Below are 22,339 nucleotides of genomic sequence, written 5' to 3' on the forward strand. Positions count from 1 at the left end.
GGTAAACTTCAAGATGTGGCGTACCCATTGCGGCTAACCGTCCCTTTAAACACGTAGAGACAGTCTCCATTTTCAACTCCATGCCACTTAAGGCTACAACTATCACGCATGATCCTCTGCCTGTGAATAAACAAATAATCATCAGCTGGCAGAATTTTTCTGCTTAGCAGGAACTGCTTCAAGTCATTAACAGTGTTTGCATCTCTCATCTCCAATGGAATGGTGGCAGCATTAAGCAAACTAGAGGATGTTTGTACCACCAAACTCAGCTTCTTACTTGGTGGATCTTTTGGCTGATGTGCGTTCTTGAGGAACGCAATAACTTCAGAAAACTCACAAATACCATATTCATTTAGGTTTCGAAAATCATCATTCAGTTCCCTCCCCAGAAAGAAAAGTGTCATTTTTTTGATCGGGATGCTCTCAATGATGTGAATTTTTTCCTTCAAGCTACGGACAGTATCTGTCTGGTCCACCTCTATGTTAATCTGTCTAGCTGGAAACTTCACTGTGATCTGCATTTTCATTTTGTCATTATAGCTAATGGAATTTGGCTCCACCGGCTTGATGGCAAGATCAACTTTTGTGCCTTCAGTGATAATTGGGTAATCTTCCATGTCTAATCCATCCATCAGTTCCCATCCAGAAACTGTTAGGATTTGGTGAGCCATTGGAACACCATAGATTTGTTCTATTTTCCTTTTGATTTCAACAACCTTTTCTACGGTACCCACTTCCATGAAAAATTGGGTACTTCTTATGGTAATAATAATTCTCATGATGGAACTAAGTTTTGAGTCTGATATTCTTGGATAGAAAAATGGGAAACAAGAACTGGAAGTTTGAGTAGTTTAAAAATTTCTACTATAACAGTACGTCCAAATGTGTAACAAACTTTTAGCTAGCCTCATGAGATTATGAAAGAAAATGGTTATAATTTGATGTAACTCGTGTTAAAGATATATGAGTATTTGGTACATGCATAATGCATTATATATTTATTCTCTAGTGTGGGGATCAATATCATGCTCATGCACAACATCTCCCCTTTCTTTCTGTATGATTGCTACATGCATTCTGGGATATCTTTGAAACTGCAACTTCTGAAGTGTGTTTAATCACAATTTCACAAACAGAGTTTTGTTTTTTTTTGGTCAAGTAGCCTACGAATAGAGTTATTTTACCAGTGCTATATTATATGATTGTAACATGTACACCGAGAATACACACTCAATTTTGTCTTGAATATATGCAGTAGATTGAACTCAAATGGTTAATGAACTACACTTAAAAAACAGATCGTTTTGACAGAATCTGAGTTTATTTTCTAGATGAAACAATTCATGACCATATTTTACTTATCTTTTGGCCGAACTTCATATTACTAAGGTTCCATTCCTCTAGAGACTAGAAGTTTTGTTTGAAAAATAAATTAATTTTCTTAATTACTGGAATCACTTTGCAATAGTTTAGGGATGTTTTTGATCCATATATCTGACCCTTTAGTACTTCTCAGCCAAGGAGCTGTCCTACAATATCAGACATATGCCTACATAGGGAGCTTCCTTTTCAAAATCGGATTCCCTTACGGCAGGAGGTCTAGTCCACACGTTTCAAACATATTCATTTATAAATAAAATAAAATTTCAATGTTAATAAAATTTAATACCGAGATTTTTTTGTCAATCTTGAGTTCCCCACTTCTAAAACTTAATCCAACTTCATCCATGCATCTTCATCAATCTGATGTCATAGACTTATATTTTTTTGTGACATTTTTTCTTAAACACAATAAGTGAGTGTTTACTTTCTTCCTCTAATTTTGTATTGGGTTCAATCAATGCCACATATTTTAGTTGTTGATTAAATTGAGATTGATTAGGTTTTGAGTTGGAAAACTATAGTACTAGATTTTATTTAAGTATATTGTTTGTGTTGTTTTTAATTAGTGAAATGGGTTATTGAATTTTTCTCCCAAAATCATTATCAAATTTCTCTATAACAACATTAGAATCTATATTTGCAACTTCAGAATGAATCCAATTAATCAAATCATCTAGAACCTTATATTTCTTATGTGTGAAAAAGTGCTTCATAGTATTAACATGCATCTCAGGTTGAACAATGTTAGATTTACCAATATCCGATTTCAAATCAACCATAGGTTCAACTATGCCTACAAACACTCCCTACATGCCCATTAAGAACCCCTTCATGAAAATTCTTTTCTCTTAGTGATATATCCAGAATTAAGCCTTCTAAATCATTCCAAAACCTTGCTTCAAAAAAAAAAAAAAAAAATCCAAAACCATACTTTAAGGTGTTCTTCTAATCCTACATGAGGTGCTAAGCACTAATAACATTAAAGCTGTCTTGTTTCACTAGAAATTTTTAGGGTATGATCCGAATTCATATAATTTTTACATCTACAATATCTTTCTTCCATTCTTTATCAACAATAATGTACCAAAACTTTGCAAGTTTACCAAAACTTAAATCTTGAACTATTTTCTCCACTTAGTTTCTTGTAGGCACATAAGATTGATCCTCCTCCTAATCACAGTGCCACTATTTCACATGTTTTCCTTAAGATTTGAATATAGTTTATAAAGAGTGACATCTTTCATCTTAAAAGATAATTTTGTAAGGACAAGTATACCATATTAAAAATTTAATATGATTTCAAAGTCTATTGATCCGGTCCGGATCATCCATCATTTATATTCAGACATCAAACTCAATAGTGGTATGAGTAATGAAAAAAAAAAGTATCGCATAAATTAAAGATAAATAATAACTAGGGTTTATAAGAGTGGCATCCCCGAGTTTTCTTTTTCGAGTGAATCATCTCTCACGTTAAAAATCAATTTTATAAGGACGAGTTAATATGCAAAACTTAGGATTCGATTCATCTAAAGTGAGTAATTTACTTTAGAGTGTAAAGTGAATAATATCAACCGTTAATTAATAAATAAAAGATAAATATTATAGGTACATTTTAACAAATCATGAGATTGTTGCAACCCTAACCAATACCTACCAAATACGACACATATGCCCCCCTCAAAATGCCACCTTATTCTTCTTTGCCTTAACTTGAGTTAACTCTCTCCCTCCCCCACTTGTTTGTATTTGCATTTTTTTTTGTAAAGAGCATCCCTCACCGTCTCTTGTTGTTTTTGGTAAGTGATTGTACAACGTCCTTATTGTTTTAATAATAGGAATCAATCAATATCCCTCACCGTCTCTTGTTGTTTTTGGTAAGTGATTGTACAACGTCCTTATTGTTTTAATAATAGGAATCAATCAATACCAGAGGCTCTGATACCACCTTAGAAATGGATATTGGGTCTAACTCATCCTTACAAAACCGGCATGTAAGGTGAGGATTGCCACTTGCTTATAAACACTTAGTCAGACCATCTCTCAACCGATGTGGGACTCTTAACATTTATTTTAGAAGAAAGTAGCATATTTAACCTTAAACTTATTTTTGCTATACATTAATTTACAAACTTTTTGCATACTTTTGTGAACATGATCACGATTCAAACTTGAGGAAAATGGGATTTGGTATAGTTTTTTAATATGACAAAACTACAACTAATAAACATCTGGGACCAAAAGATGTGACATTTTGTATTAATCCATACGACTTATATGTTTCGTTATGTGCTATTTTATCATATCTTATAATTAATAATGTAGCATTTCTACTTCAAGGCACTGTCCTTAGGGCCCAATTTCTACATTTTTCATAATAGTTTATGTATGTAGAAGGAAAAGTAAGCATTGAGCATGTGGTTGTTTGCCAATAATAACCATCCAGCTCAACTATTTTGGACAGGGCTAAGCTAATAGTGAAATTTTGAGTGCTTGAATAAGGAAATAAGTGGATTATATAATAATAGTAATATATAACTTAAATTTTTCCATTTCATGTTTAGCAAAATCACAATAATCCTTTCATGCATAAATAAGGTTCTCTAAAATAATATATAGCCCACTCAACAATTGGTGTAGAGGCTTAAAACAAGAGAAAAACTAGTGAAAGCATTAAAAGAAACACACGGTTTATAAAACTAAATTAAAAACATTGATTTTTGTGAAGCCTTAAGAAAAATACAGTTTACGAAAATAAATTAAAAATATTAATTTTGCAAATATTGGACTTTGGTGAAGGGAAATACGAGAGTTCTAGAAAATATTATAAGGGAGTACAAGGGGTACTCAATCCCTTACAATATACAAAGCAAAAAATTATATGCTTTGAAGACAAACGAGTGGATCAATACACCAATTATAAAAAGAATAAGCGGATTGACGACCTGATCGATCACTGAACCATATCCAAGAGATAGTTTGATCCTGACTCCGTGACTATATAATCTATTTTATAACATATACGTAGTAAAATTACAATTCAGATTCAATTAGAAAAATTTTCTAAGGGGAAACAATAGTAACTAGGTAATATTATTTTATGACTTGTTCATGCATTTGGAAAATAATTATATATTGAGGATCTGCTTAGTATTTTCCTTTTTTACTTTTGGATTTTTTTTCTTCAGGTAACCTAGTAAGTAGAAATACTATTTTTGCTATTGCAAAAAAAAAAATTGATGGATAAATGTGATATTGAGTTCGAATATCGACCTTTAATTACATATAAAATACAGTACACTGTTTCTAGCAATTGTGGTAAGTTTAACTTTATGATTTGTTTACTCATATTGGAACACCAGTGTGACACTGCTGGTTTCACTGGCTGCCGACACAATTATATTCCCGGCCTAATTTAATTATTATGGAATAATTAAGCAGCAGCACTCCCAACACGTACACAAGAAAACAATGAAAAATTTAGGGCACACGAAGAAAATATTAAAATATTTTTTGAAATTTTTGTATTTTAATTTTTTTAAAATATTAAAGTTTTTACATTATTAGTTTACCATTTACCATACATACATTATACATTGGATGTAAACAAAAAAACACATACATTATACATTGGATTTGCTGCTGTGCGTTATGCAATTACAACTTTCAGCCGTTTAATTTAAATTAATGGTTGAAATAATTTGATTGTATAATTTGACTGTACGATCTAGACCGTTTGATCTTAAATCAATGGTTAAGATTTATTACTGCGTGAAACTGTGTGATATTTAAGCTGCAGTTATTATTATTTTTTTTTTAAACAAGGCTGCAGTTAATCTTGATCCCACTTTTACGATATTATAATAATACTATGTACTATTTTATGTATTGTATACTCAACTATATATATATCGCAAGATAACAAAATTGTAAAGTTGTTAAGTAGTAAAATGCAAGCTAGTGTAACAAGCATCCACCACCTACTTATTTGAAAAACATACTTGATGAATAATAGTGAACCTTCCTTTTTCTTCAATATTCCCTTTCCTTACTTCTTGTCATCATGCTTCAGTCCAACATTGGAGACTAAGCCCTTTTTTATTGATCAAAATCAATCATTGGTTTATATGGAGTGAGTACCCCAAAACGTGATTGATTCAAAACCTTGCATGATTTAGGGGTTTCTATAGGCTTTGCTCTTTAAAATACCACTAATAATAATTAATGTTGTAAATAATCTTGCTTTTGATATGCACATGCATTTGGCGTTTGGAATCTGCTTTACAATTTACATGCCAGCTTGCTATATATGCAACATATATATGAGGACAGAAGTGACATGAAACTTGGCCCCATATTACAGTACTACGTGATGCAATTTCCATAATTAATTAAATTCACTACAATTATAAATGCATCCATGTACTTGAGTTTTTTTTCTTTCGATTAAACAATCTGTTTATAACCCAGAACGCTTGGAATTAACCAAGATTATGAATTTGATTTTTAGTTTGGGCATGCAGCACTATTAAAACATTTAAGGATAGTTTGCCATCTATTTGAGGACTTAAGAGAATAGTCCCTACGATTGCGCAAGATTATCGGGTTAAAAAAAATCTCTTTATAGAAGTTCATTTGTCATTTCCTAAGTATATATATATATATATATATATATATATATATATTAAAACCCTTTTGTAAAAAAAAAAAAATTAAAACCCGTGAGCTTATATTATGTGGCAGTACATTACATTATATATGTAGGGACTGAGATTTGAACCTCGATCATTCCATTTATCCATCTTAAGAGTCGAATTTCTAGCCACTATCTACTTGAAATTTTTTTTAGTGTAATTGATGGAAATTTGTGAAGCACATCTTCATTTACAAAAATATCCTCTGAGTGTAATATACTCTATCTGGTCCTTAATATAGGAAAAAGTTAACATTTTAGATTCATTGAGTGTATGTTTGGTTTTAATTTTGGAGTAGCCAGAATTGATTCTGGACATGTAGAATGGATTCTGACTTGTTTGGTTCCTCAAAAGTAGAATTGATTCTGCCTCCAGAATGGATTCTCCTTGAAGCTAAAAATTGTAGCTTCTCATTTTAGAATTGATTTTTACACTCAAATTCTTTGTTCAACTCACTTTTGTATGAATATATTCAAACATAAATCAATTCTATCAAACTCAATTCTATCAAAATCAATTCTGTCAAACTCAATTCTATCAAAATCAATTCCGTTTACCGCATAATCAAACACATACTGAATGATTGATGTATTTGACCTAAAAAATAGACCAAATACATTAAACATTCTATGAATCTAAAAAACAAATTACTTCTTATATTAAGGACCGGAGGGTATATTAATTAATTTCGACTAGATTTCTGTAGATGATTGAATAACGGTAAAAACAAAAAGTACAGTTAAGTTTGTCTAAATTGATACTACTCATAATGAGTTTCAGCACTTACTTATCCATCTGAAATTTGACCCAGTCAGCATTTGACACTATACTACATAACATAACCGAATTTTGTTAGCTATTATGGTAACATGATTTCCTCCATAATTGTCTCCCATATCATTCACTATTTTTGACTTCTAAGTCTAATTACAATTATTTTTCTCTAATTATTACAATTATTTTCCTTTCACTCTTATCTTCAGATAAAAGTAATATCACAAGTTCTCAAAAGAGCAAATGTAAATTAAACGAGTTTATACTTTATAACATCCCACAAGTTATTCACAGGATCAATTTGACTTCCTTTATACAAAAGGAACTCTCAAAATGTGTCTCTATCTTTATCATCACTATTAAGTATTCAAATGAGTATGTTTATAATCACCACAATGATTTAGATCTTACGAAATTTTTTAGCAACTTTTTAACCACTCTACAATTCATTTGTCATGCTTTTTCATTTCTTAACAATTTATGTATGTTCCATAGGTGGCAGCAGGTAATGGACCGTTAATTTAATTTGAAAATTGGCTGGCTCAATGTGTTGCATCATTAAAGTAATAGACTCATAGTCATAGCATAGGAGCAGGTAAAGAACAAAGTTTATTCTTTAGTTCCTCTTTGATTCTAGCAAAAATACAAAGGAATAAAGAGATTAAGAGACAGAGGTCAATACATAATATACATTGGCATAATTGATTGATTTCTTAAAATATGCATTAAGAATACATATTAGTAAACAAGGGTACTAGGTTTGAATTGTGAATGATATTTTCTCTTAACTATTCTCAATTGTCTAAAACTGATAAAAATTTGTTTTCCTTACCCAAGTGACACAAGTTTCTCTATAAAACAGACACTCTAAAGACGGAAAAAAACATGAAAATCATATTGTTATGAGTCAAACCGCGAGCTGGGTTGACGTTTTGTTGAATGATGAATCGAACCATGAAACCCCTGCTATTGTTTGCTTCAGAGAGAAGCAACAACTTTTTAGGGTCTAATTTTTAAGATTAAAAAAAGCCTTCAAGTTATTTGGGACGACCCTAAGCACCGACAGCAGAAAAGTGGGGTAGCCACACACGAAGGCAGACATACCCTGTGTAGTCCCTTAGTCTCGACCGGTTAGCCACATGGTTGCACAGGTTCAATCTCCATATACGGTGTCAATATTCCAACCTCAAGTCTATTGCACTACTTTCAATATATTAGTCTCGAGTTTCAAACAACGTGAGACTTTTTAGTGTACCAGTAGAGAATCCAACAATTTTGAGAAAAGCATCAATGTTAAATATGCCATACTATACTACATTATTTGAGATAAGCATCAATGCTCAATATGCCATAATTAAATTACTAAATAAATCAACTGAAGTTATTGAAGCAGTCAGAAATCCAATAATATGGTACTAACCATATCTGTATTTACAAGGACATTCCAACCTAATCAATTTTAAATTAGACTATACTATACAATACAATAGTATAAGTGCAAATGGATAGCAAAGTAGCATGTGTTGTCACCTTATATCACATGTTAGTTACTTGCATGGACCATAGCTTTATCATTTTCTTTGTTTCTTCTATCTAAACTTTTCAACCAAAGAGTACTATATATAAATCACTTACCACTATTATGTAAACAGCAATACAGAAATTAGTTTTTCATTACTCTCTAATACTCTTATAGCAGCCAGCTATATACATATGAAAATGAGAAATCAAAGTCATTGCATCAAGGTTTTGATTCTTTGTATTTTGGCAGCTGGATCAACTCATGCTCAATTGCAGCTAGGATTTTATACTAAGAGTTGTCCAAAAGCTGAACAAATCATCGCAAACTTCGTTCATGAACATATCCGCAATGCTCCTTCGCTTGCTGCTCCTTTAATAAGAATGCATTTCCATGATTGTTTTGTTAGAGTAAGTATGCAGTTCAAACTTATATATATGTTAATTATGTTCTATGAAGGACGGACACTCCTCAGACACCGACAAGACACTTATGATTACATTAAATTATGTTATTTTCTTAAATTATTATCAGTGTCGACGTATCGGCGTCTGTGTATGTGCTTCATAGATTATGATATGCTAAAACATCATTGTTGGTTAACGAGTAATTAATATTAAGCATTTTAATTTAGGGATGTGATGGATCAGTCCTTTTGAACTCAACAAGCAAACAAGCTGAAAAAGATGCTCCTCCAAATCTTACAGTTAGAGGCTTTGATTTTATTGACAGAGTTAAGAGTCTTGTTGAAGCTGAATGCCCTGGTGTAGTTTCTTGTGCTGATATATTAGCTTTGTCTGCCAGAGACTCTGTTGCAGCCACAGTAAGTAGTAGTACACAATACCGTCGTTAACATACTAAAGCCTCATGAATCGACTTATTTAAGTTGATCTACTTTTTTAAGTTGTTTTCAACTTATTTTCATACGCTATTCATATGAAAACAAATTATAGCTGATATGGAAAAAGTTTGACTTCATTTTATTTTGCTATAGAAATAGCTTATACTTAAGCATTTATATCATAAGTGCTTAATTAAATTGTTTATCCAAACGGAGACAAGTACAAGTTCTACACATTTACATTTTGGTTGCATGTGATTTCAGGGTGGTCCCTATTGGAAAGTTCCAACAGGCAGAAGGGATGGAGTCATATCTAATTTGGTGGAAGCAAGAAGCCAAATTCCTGCTCCATTTCACAACATCACTGTCCTCCAAAAACTCTTTCAAGATCAAGGACTTGATTTAAAAGACTTAGTCCTCCTCTCTGGTATATTATCACTTTCAACAATTACCTTAACATTAAGCACTTTTGTAGTGCACGTTAAATCACACTACCTAGAAAATGTCGAGTTACTGACAAAAATTAGAGACAAAATAAAATAAAATTTAGCGATAATATGACAAACTAGTTTTTATTTTACTTATCTCTAATTTTTGTCGTTCATTCAACGTTTTTTAGTAGTGAACTACGAGGTTTTAATTTTAATGACCATGTTTTCAAAAAAATTTAGGTGCGCACACAATTGGTATCTCCCTTTGCACATCTTTTTCAAACCGTTTATACAATTTTACCGGAAAGGGTGATCAAGATCCATCACTTGACAGTGAATATGCGAAAAATCTCAAGACATTTAAGTGCAAGAACATCAATGACAATACTACAATAGTCGAAATGGACCCCGGAAGTCGTAAAACATTTGATCTTAGTTACTATAATCAGGTTTCAAAGAGAAGAGGTTTGTTTGAATCTGATGCTGCATTGTTGAATAATGCAGTTACAAAATCTCTTGTGACTCAATTACTTCAAGGGTCAATTGAAAATTTCTATGCTGAATTTGCAAAATCAATTGAGAAAATGGGTAAAATTAAAGTTAAGACAGGGTCAGAAGGTGAGATCAGGAAACAGTGTGCATTTGTAAATAGTTAAGAATCTTGTCTTGCTGATTTGGATTTTTTGGGTTTGGTTAATTTATTCCATGTGATGTTTTGTCTCAAAGTAATAGACCCCTATATCATAGGGTCCCCCTATATGATATGGGTGTTCTATTATATGTGTATGGTAATAACAATTGGGATCAATCAATTGTAATTCTTATTTTATAGTTTGATGGTACATTATATGTTCTTGTTGTAATAAAAGTTGAATTGAGAGAGAAATTCTATATGTAGCATGTTGGTTACTTCATTTATGCTTAATTAATTTAATCCAATTGTTTAGCAATTTTTTTAATTCCATGTCAAGTTCTAAAGAAAGACTTTTCCTTATATTCTTAATGTATACTTAGGGCGAGTTGTTTGAGTATCATAAGATTCGAAGAATTAGTCTCTGCAGTTACATATAGAGGATACCTGATTCAAAAGAAGAAAAAAAAGAGTTGAAGATAGAATAATTATATCTAGATACATTAATGTAAAAGTGAGTAAATCCATAAATTTGAGTGTAAAATTCAATTTTAGAATTATAAGCTATAATTTCTAATTTTGTAAAATCAATTATGGAGGCAAATTTCATTTATGGAGATACATAATTACTCACTCGGTTTCACATTAAGTGTTACTATTTTTTTTTGGGGGTATAATAAGAGGGACAAAGCCCCAAAAGAGGGGGAAAAACACCTAAAAAGCTAACCGAATGGTTCGAGACATGCAAACGCTGGACATGTGATTAAACATGAGATTTTGAAGCTCTCTATGAGGAGTTTCAAAGATATGTAAATAAAAAAGTTTAAGGTTAGACTGAAATTAACTAACCAATCAATTAATCTATTTTTTTCTCGCAATATATGGTTGATATGAACTTGTCAATTCATATTCTTGAGATCCCGAATGTGCTTGATCAAAGTCAGAATTCTTCCATTACTATTACAATTTTCCATGATCATGTCAATTAACACCTTTGATTCACTCGCCACTTGAAGTTGAGAAATCCATTGTCTTTGAGTTAATTTCATTCTCATATACGTGAGTAACATGTTCCACATCTTTTCATGGAGCTAAGTGTTACTAAAGAAAGTTGTTTCAAAATGAACTTGATTTTAAATTTTTTAATGGGACATCAATTTGTTTCCCTTTCTTCTATTTATTATACAATATTTCTTAATATTTATGTAAAAAATTTTAAAATTTTATTTTAAAAATTATGAGCAAATTGAAAAAAAAAGAAAAGAAAAAGAGTAAGACATATCTTGCTTAACTTATTTGTTATAGAACTCATTATATATTTCCAAAATAACTTTTGCTACTTAAGTAGCGGAAGAGAAAAATTGAAAATTAGACTGATGAGAATTGATCGTCGGTGCATAAGACATAGATAATGTACGTTTTTTGCCAGCTTCTGGTCAAAATGGATCACATGAATGAATAATATTTACATCAGAATGTGAGAGATAATTAAGTATGTGCTACATGGTTGAATTGAAGGATGACTATAAGAATTGATTGATAATATCGACGTGACCATGAAATCATTAAGTATATGGAGGAATTCTATAAACTATAAAGTGTCCATTACGATGAAGAGGCCAATGAGAAAGTAAGTTCAAGACAATAGAAGTGAAAGAAGCATTGAACAAAGATCTTGCGCTCAAGTCCAACTATGAATAACCAAGCTCTAATTTTATCATTTATTTCCTTAAGACTTTTTAATTTTTTAGTAAGGGGCAATTTGCATAGACATTAGGTGCAAATAACACAATAAGGGGTGTTTCAAAAAAAAAAAAAAAAAAACACAATAAGGGGTGTATCTTGTACAAGTGGGTCAAGGCCCACTATGATCCCCCCCAAAAAGATTTTTTTGCCCATGCATAAAAAGTTCGGGAAATATTTTTCGAACTTTTTCTAGTGTAAAATACTTATTATTTTCAACAGAAAAAAAAGGTCGGAAAAGTCTTTGGGGTGGGGGAAGAGAATTCTTCTGCATATGATGTCTTGGGCGCGACTTTGCTTCTTGTGAAAGCTAGGGTTGGCTGCCCGACTCAATAGCAAAGAATGAGGGGAATTTATGACCGTTATAGATATAATAGTCTTGTATTCTCCTTGTTTTCCCATCTTTGAATAAAAATGAATTTGCATTCCTTTGTGAGTTTGTATCAGCAGAGCTCTCTTAAGTTCTTGGATGAAGAGCTTCCTTTCACTTTTCATGAGATAAAAGCATCAAAAGTTCCGTTCTCAAAATTAACCGGCAATACAACACCCGACAAGTTTCGAGTTTGAGACCTGTTAGTGTTTAGTGGGATAAATAAATATTAATATTTTTGTAAATGTTATTTAAGCCCTAAAACCTTCTCTATCTTAAATTTTTGTTAGCAAAAAAAGAAAAAGAAATAATATGACTTTATCTATACAAAAGGAACTCCCAAAATGTGTCACTATCTTTATCATAACTAATCGATTTATTCAATCAATGTATGTTTATAATCACAAAGATTTAGATCTTACAAACATTTTGTAGCAACTTTTTACCAACTATACAATTCATTCGTCATGGTTTTCCATTTCTTAACAATATCTCCAGCAGGTGGCTGCAGGTAATCATCGTTAATTTAGTTTGAAAATTGGCTGGCTAAATGTGTTGCATTGTTAAAGTAATTCACTCATAGCATAGGAGCAGGTAATTCACTACATAGTTTATCAAATCTTGTTTGATTCTAGCAAATACAAAGGAATAAAGAGATTAACCAAGACAAATACATAGGTCGAGACTATCATTAGTCAAATCTTCGGCTGATTGGCGCTATTTGTGCAAAAGAGGGCAAAACCACGCACGAGTGACACAAACTCTTAATATGCCATTAATCCCCTTAGTTTCGACTAGTTAGCTAAAACATGGTCGTGGGTTCATTCTCGATGGCAAACGTCAATGTTCCAACTTCAAATATGTTGCATTTCTTTTTCGATGTATTGTCTGCTTTGAATCTTGTGTGAGCTCTCATAATTATACCCTCACCTAAAAGACGTAGAGGCCTATACTCAACCACAAAAGCTAGCTTGAGAGTTGAGGTTTGCACTACACTTATAAAGGCTATCTTTGTCATATCTCTAGCCAATGTGGGACTTCTAACACACCCCCTCACGTCCAGGACTAAATATGGGAGGTCTCCACAACAAACAACAAATTGATCTAGGATAGGCTCTGATACCATCTTAGAAATGAGGATTGGGCCTAACTCATCCTTACAAAACCGGCTTATAAGGTGAGGATTGCCTCTAGTATATAAACACTTAGTCAGGCCATCTCGCAACCGATGTGGGACTTCTTAACAATACTTAATTCGAAAAAAACATTAATTAATCTTCAATATGTCATAAATTACTAAATAAATCAACTGACGTTATTAAGCAGTCAGAAATCCAATAATATGGTACTAACCATATCTGTCTTATAAGAACATTCTCAACTAACCAATGTTAAATTATACTATAAACTATTATTAAGTGCAAATGGATAACAAAGTAGCATGTGTTGTCACCTTAATTATCTCACTCTTGTTAGTTAATTAGCTGCTAAGATCATCTCTATCATTTTCTTTGTTTCTTCTATATCAACCCATCAACAAAACAGCTATATATAGATCACTTGCCACTGTTATAGATTCAGCAACAAGAAAAACATTAGTTTTTCATTAGTATCTTATAGTTGCAATATACATAATGAAAATGAGTAATTACTTCAAAGTTTTGATTCTTTGTCTTTTGGAAGTTGCATCAACTCAAGCTCAATTGCAGCTAGGATTTTATACTTATAGTTGTCCAAGTGCTGAACAAATCATTCAAAACTTTGTTCATGAACATATCCATAATGCTCCATCACTTGCTGCAACATTAATAAGAATGCACTTTCATGATTGTTTTGTCAGAGTATGCATGCAGTTCAAACTTATTTATATGTTAATTATGTTATGATTTAATTTCATTTAGTTACTAACCCACTTGGTTGGTCTAGCGGTGTTAGCTTGAGACCTTGAAGTGTGCTTCTTTCAAGGTCTCAAGTTCGATTTTCCCTGGTGTCAATTTAGGTGGGTCAGTCTATACAAAGTTTTGCTCTAACTTTAAATGATGTCCCCGCAAATGGACAGTGGGATTGGACCCCTCAGTTTAGTCAATCTTTGGGCCGGATACCGAGTTTTCAACAAAAAAAAAATCATAGTTATTTTTTGGTTAAAGACTATATATATTGTGTCAAAATTGATGAAATAACATTATGCATTTTAATTCAGGGATGTGATGCATCAATCCTTTTGAACTCAACAAACAAACAAGCTGAAAAAGATGCTCCTCCAAATCTTACAGTTAGAGGCTTTGATTTTATTGACAGAATAAAGAGTCTTGTTGAAGCTGAATGCCCTGGTGTAGTTTCTTGTGCTGATATAATAGCTTTAACTGCAAGAGACTCTATTGCAGCTACTGTAAGTACTCAATTCTATCTTTAATAGAATAAGACCTGTTTGGATTTCCTTATTTAAACTTATCTATTGTCTAAACGTTGTTTTTGTTAGAAGTCCCACATTGGCTAGAGATATGACAAAGATAGCCTTTATAAGTGTAGTGCAAACCTCAACTCTCAAGCTAGCTTTTGTGGTTGAGTATAGGCCTCTAAAATTCTAATATGGTATCAGAGCCTCTCCACGATCTGTTGGACCACCCGATATCGGGCCACCTACCATTTATATCCGCGTACCAAGCCCAATAGCGCTGGACGCGAGGGGGTGTGTTAAGAAGTCCCACATCGGTTGCGAGATGGCCTGACTAAGTGTTTATATACTAGAGGCAATCCTCACCTTATAAGCCGGTTTTGTAAGGATGAGTTAGGCCCAATCCTCATTTCTAAGAGTTTTCAGCTTATTTTCATAAACTATCCATATGAAAACTACTTATAGCTTATATGAAAACTATTTATAGCTTATACACAAACACTTATATGTTAAGTGCATAATTAAGTTGTTTATCCAAACAGAGTCGAAGTAAAATTACATTTGGTTTTATGTGATTTCAGGGTGGGCCCTATTGGAAAGTTCCAACAGGTAGAAGGGATGGAGTCATATCTAATTTGGTGGAAGCAAGAAACAACATTCCTGCTCCATTTCACAACATCACCACCCTCCAATCTCGCTTTGCAAATCAAGGACTTGATTTAAGAGACTTAGTCCTCCTCTCTGGTATATTTTTTCATTCAACAATTTCCTTAGCATTAAGCACTTTTTGTTTGCCTACGCTAAATCACTACAAGAAAATGTTAGAGTTACTGACAAAACTTAGAGACAAAACAAAAAAAAAAAATTGTTTGCGCATGATAAATCTCTATTTTTTGTAGCTGATTCAACATTTTCTAGTAGCGACTAGCGAACTATGTGGTTTTAACTTAATGACCGTGATTTCAAAAAAAATTTAGGTGCTCACACAATTGGTATCTCCCTTTGCACATCATTTTCAAACCGTTTGTACAATTTTACCGGAAAGGGTGATCAAGATCCATCACTTGACAGTGAATATGCGACGAATCTCAAGACATTCAAGTGCAAAAACATCAATGACATTACTACTATAGTCGAAATGGACCCCGGAAGTCGGAAAACATTTGATCTTAGTTACTATAATCAAGTTGTGAAGAGAAGGGGTTTGTTTGAATCTGATTCTGCATTGTTGAAAAATTCAGTTACAAAAGCTCTTGTGACTCAATTGCTTCATGGGTCACTTGAAAATTTCTATGCTGAATTTGCAAAATCAATTGAGAAAATGGGCCAAATTAAAGTTAAGACAGGGTCGCATGGAGAGATTAGGAAACATTGTGCATTTGTAAATAGCTAAGAATCTTGACTTGTTGATTTTATATTTTAGGGTTTGGTTAATTGTGTCATGTCATGTTGTATCTCCATAAGATAGACCCCTATGTTGTATGTGTGTTCTATATTTTTCTTTTGTTTTTGAACAATTTATGGGTGTTATATGCATGTTGTAATAATTGTAATAATAACAAGTGGGTTCCATTAAAGTAAATTCTAATATGGACCACTTGATCAAGTGGTCCATGATGAACCAGTCACGAATAACATTATAACGAATACGAATTTTACAAAATCCACGGTTGGATTGAAAGTTTATATTATATAGATCATCCATAGAAAAATTTAGAAAAACTGAAAATCATTTGATATGTTATTGAGACACATCAAGATTAACGGTTTATTAAATAACGTAAATCTTGATGGGACTCAATAACATATCAAATGATTTTCAAAAAATTTTAAAAATTTTATGGATGATCTATACGATATTAACTTTCAATCCAATAGTGATTTCGTAAAATTCATATTCGGTAGATCATTTGTCCACGGTGGACCACTTATGAAGGTGGTCCACCGTAGCATTAGCCGTTCAATCAATTGTAATTTTTATTTACCGGTTTGGTGGTACATTATGTGCTTGCTGTAACTAGTAATAAATGTAGAATAGAGAGAAAATTACTAGTGTGATCAAAAGCAGAGTACTCATTTTTAAGATTTTTTTGTATCAACTCTTTGGTTTTCATTGGTTCCGGTAATACAGAAAAGGGAGTTGATGTTCCCTTGTTGAAGGATGGAAAACAATATTCTGCAAAACATGTAGCGCTCATCGTCAGTAAAGAAAGCACCGAACCACCGGGGGAAAAGTCAAGGAATAAGGGCATAGTTGATCCAAGCGCGGAGAAGGAAAGGAGTGCTCCTTTGGAAGGAGTGCAGGTGGGGGGCATTTTAGTCAAGTTAGGAGCCTAGAATGTGAAGTTAGCTCATCAGAAGACCCAAAAAGAGGGGGACATGACGAGTTCTAATTTGGCTGAGAAGTCGGTTGATAGTGTAAAGGACTGTAGAGTCTCAATGCGAAGCTACCGAACAAAGTCTGATGATGCAGAGTGGGTTCGCAATGGCGTCGTGGCTATTGTTTTTAATTGTGAGGCGATTCCTGTGGTGCAAAACAGAATTTTGGGTGCGGGTTTTAATGACCTGATCCTTATACCTATGGGCGTTGATAAGGTTTTCGTGCGCAACCTGGAGGGTGTCGATGCTTTGTCAACTATAATTGACGCCAAGGAGTTCTTTCAACTTGTTTTTTCGAATTGGATGCGATGGGAGAAGGATACGCAACCGTGTACAGGAGAGGGACGTGGGTCCGTTTGTACGGTGTTCCTATTCATGCTTGGAATGAACACTTTTTCTAGCTCTGTGTGCTTGAATGTGGGAGTTTCCTTCGAACAGATAGTTGTTCTGTTGAAAATGACAGACTTGACTTTGCTAGGGTTCTAATCGCGACGCCTAATTAGGAAATAATCAAAAGGGTTGAGACTATTCTGGTGGATGGTATTCGAGTGGAAGTTAAGATAGTGGAGGAATGAGGGTACGCTGTGGGAGAGGATTCTTGCCTTTTTGAGGAGTAGAGCGAGACGGAGACGGCTCAATCCGACTGCGGTGAGGGCCACATAGATCGAGAAGTGTGTCGCAACAGGATGCGCTACAGGATGAGGAGTGCGAAGATCTTCAAGGAAAGAGTGAGGAAGTGCATTTAGATAAGCCAGATGGTATCCTGTTCTTTGAAGGGGAACCCAAGGAGGAGGTTGAGTGGAGACCTGATACCTGTAGCCAAGTTAATAACAGTGTTGAGATTTCCTCTAATGTGATGCCGGGTTCTCAAGGAGGATATGGATCTCATGAAGTTAGGACAGTGGTGTTTTCCCAGATACCAGATGCTCAGGACCGTTCCACTCCTCGGTTGCTTCGTGGTAAACGTACTAATTCTTGCCCCCCGGAAGCGAGACGCTCTATCATCTCGCAGTAATATTCAATCATGACAATTGAGATTTTTCTTTTTGAAGACAATGGAATTTATTCGTATTCAATTAAGATTTCTAACAACTTATAAAATATTTCGTGGTATTCAAAAATATTTGTATTTTGATGAATTCTTTAGTTGATTGGATTTCGTAAAACTTTTTAATAAAAAATATAAATACTTTATTTATCCAACAATCTCACTAAAATCCTAGAGATAGTTTTTGCCGTCCGTGTATCACAGTCAAAGTATCAACTTTTGGTGTATGTTAATTTTTTGGCCTCTAGTTTTTTAGTTTTGGTAGTATCCTCCCTCTGGTTCTCATATTGGCAGTTTGGCTTGGTTTTTTTTGGTTACAAGGCTAATCAAAACAAAACAAAAAATAAAACAGAAAAAAGAAAAGGGAACTATTCTCTAAGGAAGAAAGTTCCAGTCGCGTCGCTTCGAAGAATGTCAAAGAAACCTTCTGGGGGGGACGCATGAATCGTGAGATCAGAATCTGAAGAGGCTCCAAGCTTGGCTAAGAAATCCGCACAATTGTTTCCCTCTCTGAGAGTGTGGCAAAGGGTAATGTTCCTTTGAGATATCAACTCTTTGATGTCTTGAATCAACACAGCATAAACATGATATTTGATATTGGGACCTTTAAGGAGGTTGATGCAGTGGAGAGAATCGGAGTAGCAAACTAACTCATCAATAGCCATATTTTTCGCCAAAGTGAGGCCCTGATAGATGGCAAATAACTCTGCGAGTAGAATGTCTGAGGATCCCTGAATGAAACCCGAGAAGCCTGACAAATAGTAGCCTGAGTCATTTCTGATAACTCCTCCATAGCCGGCTCTAACAGGTGATCCGAGGCAACTTCCGTCAACATTGAGGATAACACCGGAGTAGTTACTGTTGTTCCATTTAACATGGATCTCTTCCGAAGTGGTTGTTGAGCGGGATGAGAAACAAGAGGTGAGGTTGGCAATCATACTATGAATATTAAAAGAGAGACGATTGATAGACCATGTCTCGTTTTGTAAACACATCAAATTTCGATGTCTCCAGGCCCACCAAACGCCAGCAGAGAAAGCGAAAGCTTGAGAACCAGTGGAACCAAATTTGAGCCACTCGTGAGCATCCATAGGGATGAAGAAATCGGGGGTGATAAATCCAAGGTGGTGCCAAATGGGTCTAGAGAAATCACAATCCCAAACACAATGGAGAAAAGTTTCTTCATGAGTACCACATCGAGGACAAGTAGAGGATGGGTTCATCTTACGATGGTGGATTAACGAGAGGGTGGGGACCGAGTTGTGGCAGGCTAGCCAATAAAGGAATTTGATCTTCTCGGGTAAGTGAAGCTTCCAAATCCAAGTCCAAGAAAAAGGGAGGGAGGAGGTGTTAGCTGAATCTCTTTGGGACAGGAGCCAACTATAACCGCTTTTGGCTGTATAAGATCCATTCTTGTTATTGGACCAAATAAAAGCGTCTTCAATAGAGTCATTGAATCTGATCTGTAAATTATTGATGAGATCGAAGGCTGGCGGAGGAAGCTGGGTGTAGAGGATCTGGGAATGAGGGCTGTCAGAGGTGAGTACGTCTCTGACAGTGAGGTGCAAATCATGGATGTCAACATACGGGACAATGGTCCCAAGGTAACCTAAGGAGCTCCAGGGGCTGAACCAGAAGGAGGAAGATCCTGAACCTGCTCGCCAAGAGAAACCGTCTTTTAAGATATTTTTAGCACGGATTATAGAAGACCAAGTGGGGGAGGCATTGGAAAGACTATTGGTGTGAAGAATGGCTGAACCTATGGTGTATTTTTTAGAGAGAAGGTTGACCCATAACTTATTTGAAGACTGCACCATATCCCAAACGAGCTTTCCAAGGAGACAAATGTTGGCCTCCCTTGCTGGTCGGATTCCCAATCCACCTTGAATCTTTGGTCGGGCAATTTTGTCCCACCCCACCAAATGAATTCCCTTATTATTGGAGTCTCGCCAGATGAAGTTTCTTGTCGTTTGGTCGATGCTATCACATATACTTTGAGGAAGCCAAGAAACCTGCATGTAATAATTGGGGATGGAGGAAAGAACCGAAGAGGCGAGAGCCAATCTACCAGGCTTGTTTAAAAGACGATTCTTCCAAGAAGCGAGCCGAGATTGCATCTTATTGATGATGAAATGGAAGTCGCTACGCTTGGCTCTCCCTTTGAGGATAGGGAAGCCAAGATACTTGTCAAGAGAAGTAGTGCTCCTTATGCCAGAGATTGAAGTAAGCTTATTAATTTTAGCTGGAGGAGTACCTGTAGAGTAGAAAGCCCTGGATTTAGATAGATTAATCTTCAACCCTGAGGCATTGCTGAAACGCTCAAACAAATCGGTGATGAAGCGAATTTGAGAATTCTTGGCCTTAGTGAAAAGGAGGACGTCATCTGCAAAGAGGAGGTGAGACAAGCGAGGGCCGTTGTCGGAAATATGAATAGGGTGCCAAGCTCTTTGTTGAACGGCATCGTTGATGGCGACTGAGAGCTTTTCCATACAGAGGATAAAAAGATAAGGTGATAGAGGGTCGCCTTGTCTGAGACCATGAGCTGGCTTAAAAGGAGGCATTTTGTTACCATTCCAAAGGATAGAGTAAGTTGAGGAAGTAACACAATGCATGATAAGCCGAGTAGTGATATCCGGAAAGCCGAAATCTTCAAGGCAAGATTGAAGAAATTTCCAGTTAACATTATCAAAGGCTTTCTCAAGGTCAAGCTTGAAAGCAACATAACCTTTCTTCTTCTTTGATCGCCGCATGAAGTGAATGATTTCCTGTAAAACAATAGCATTATCAGCAGTACCTCTACCTGGTAGAAAACTGCTTTGGTAAGGGCCAATAATAGAATCAAGAAGAGGCCTAAGACGATGTACAAGAACTTTGGTGATGATCTTGTAGACAATGTTACACAAGCTTATCGGTCTGAAGTCTTTGAAAGTATTTGGGGGGTCAATTTTAGGAATGAGGGAGATCAAGGTTTCAGAAATGGCTGGATCGAAGTATCCTGATTGGAATGTGTGGTTTTTGTGTAATTGTTAATTACCTATTTTTGCTTTATTTCATTGTGTTTTCGGAATCTCCCTATATATATATATGAGTCAGGATCCGTTGACACCAACTAGTTTGACACCAAATGTTACACCTCTCAATAACGTTTTAACCGATATAAATTTTATAAAATCCACCGTTGGATTGAAAGTTTACATCATATAGATCATTTGTGTAAAATTTCAGACAAATCCAAAATCATTTGATATGCTATTGAGACACATAAAGATTAACGGCATTTAAAAAAATACAAAAACCGTTAATTTTGATGTATCTCAATAACATATCAAATGATTTTGGATTTATTTGAAATTTTACACAAATGATCTATATGATGTAAACTTTCAATCCAACGGTGGATTTTATAAAATTTATATCGGTTAAAACGTTATTGAGAGGTGTAACATTTGGTGTCAAACTAGTTGGTGTCAACGGATCCTGACTCTATATATATATAATATCTTTTCTTTTTTATGACAGAACATGTGTCGCAATGATCCATTGAATTATTGGTTTTACGTATTTAATTTTATTGATTATTGTTTTCTTTTGACTTAATTAGTCTATTGTTCCATTAAAGATATTTTAGGTTTCACAGTGGTCCCTTAAAAAAATTACGGTTCGGATTGATAGACAAATTAAGCTTTTTCTTTTTTATTAATATTGTTTCATTTGGAATTACAATAAGAAAATGTTGTGGCATGTGTGAAGTGAGTTAAGTCTCACATTGTTTACAAAAGTTGAGGCTAAACACTTTATAAATGTAAGGACCTATATGTTGGAATATTTTATATTGGGGTTTTCTAACTTAGACCCTAGTTAGGTCTAAGTTAGCAAGGTGCACCTTTTCAATTGGACCAAAATACCCATTCTTTTAATTTTTGAAAGAATAGAGCAACAGGGGCATTTCTGTAATTTTACATAAAAAAAAAATACTGACACGCGCCCCCACCTTCTTAAAAATTAATAGACGTGGATCCAGTGTCGCGCGCGTACGGAAGGACCATGGTTACAGACCGTTGATTTCCATCAGACAGCCAAGATGTGATCTCATTAAGGCTGTCTGATTGATCAGACAGCCCAGATCATCCT

General features: G+C 34.4%; 3 protein-coding genes across 3 annotated transcripts; 2 read left to right on the forward strand and 1 right to left on the reverse strand.

Moving 5' to 3' along the window:
* Positions 1–6: 6 nt before the first annotated feature.
* Positions 7–999, reverse strand: LOC123899711 (polyubiquitin-like). The gene has a single exon (XM_045950922.1). It carries the CDS (start codon positions 777–779, stop codon positions 9–11), a length of 771 nt encoding a protein of 256 aa, XP_045806878.1. The 5' UTR covers positions 780–999; the 3' UTR covers positions 7–8.
* A 7,313-nt stretch (positions 1,000–8,312) lies between these two features.
* LOC123898830 (peroxidase 3-like) lies at positions 8,313–10,539 on the forward strand. Its single transcript, XM_045949846.1, has 4 exons — positions 8,313–8,780; positions 9,005–9,193; positions 9,476–9,638; positions 9,883–10,539. The coding sequence occupies exons 1-4, from the start codon at positions 8,565–8,567 to the stop codon at positions 10,296–10,298; spliced, it is 984 nt and encodes a 327-aa protein (XP_045805802.1). The 5' UTR covers positions 8,313–8,564; the 3' UTR covers positions 10,299–10,539.
* A 3,363-nt stretch (positions 10,540–13,902) lies between these two features.
* LOC123898831 (peroxidase 3-like) lies at positions 13,903–16,358 on the forward strand. Its single transcript, XM_045949847.1, has 4 exons — positions 13,903–14,227; positions 14,587–14,775; positions 15,363–15,525; positions 15,759–16,358. The coding sequence occupies exons 1-4, from the start codon at positions 14,021–14,023 to the stop codon at positions 16,172–16,174; spliced, it is 975 nt and encodes a 324-aa protein (XP_045805803.1). The 5' UTR covers positions 13,903–14,020; the 3' UTR covers positions 16,175–16,358.
* The last annotated feature ends 5,981 nt before the right edge of the window (positions 16,359–22,339 follow it).

The sequence above is a fragment of the Trifolium pratense genome, linkage group LG7 (assembly GCF_020283565.1).
Source record: "Trifolium pratense cultivar HEN17-A07 linkage group LG7, ARS_RC_1.1, whole genome shotgun sequence".
Lineage (NCBI taxonomy): Eukaryota > Viridiplantae > Streptophyta > Magnoliopsida > Fabales > Fabaceae > Trifolium > Trifolium pratense.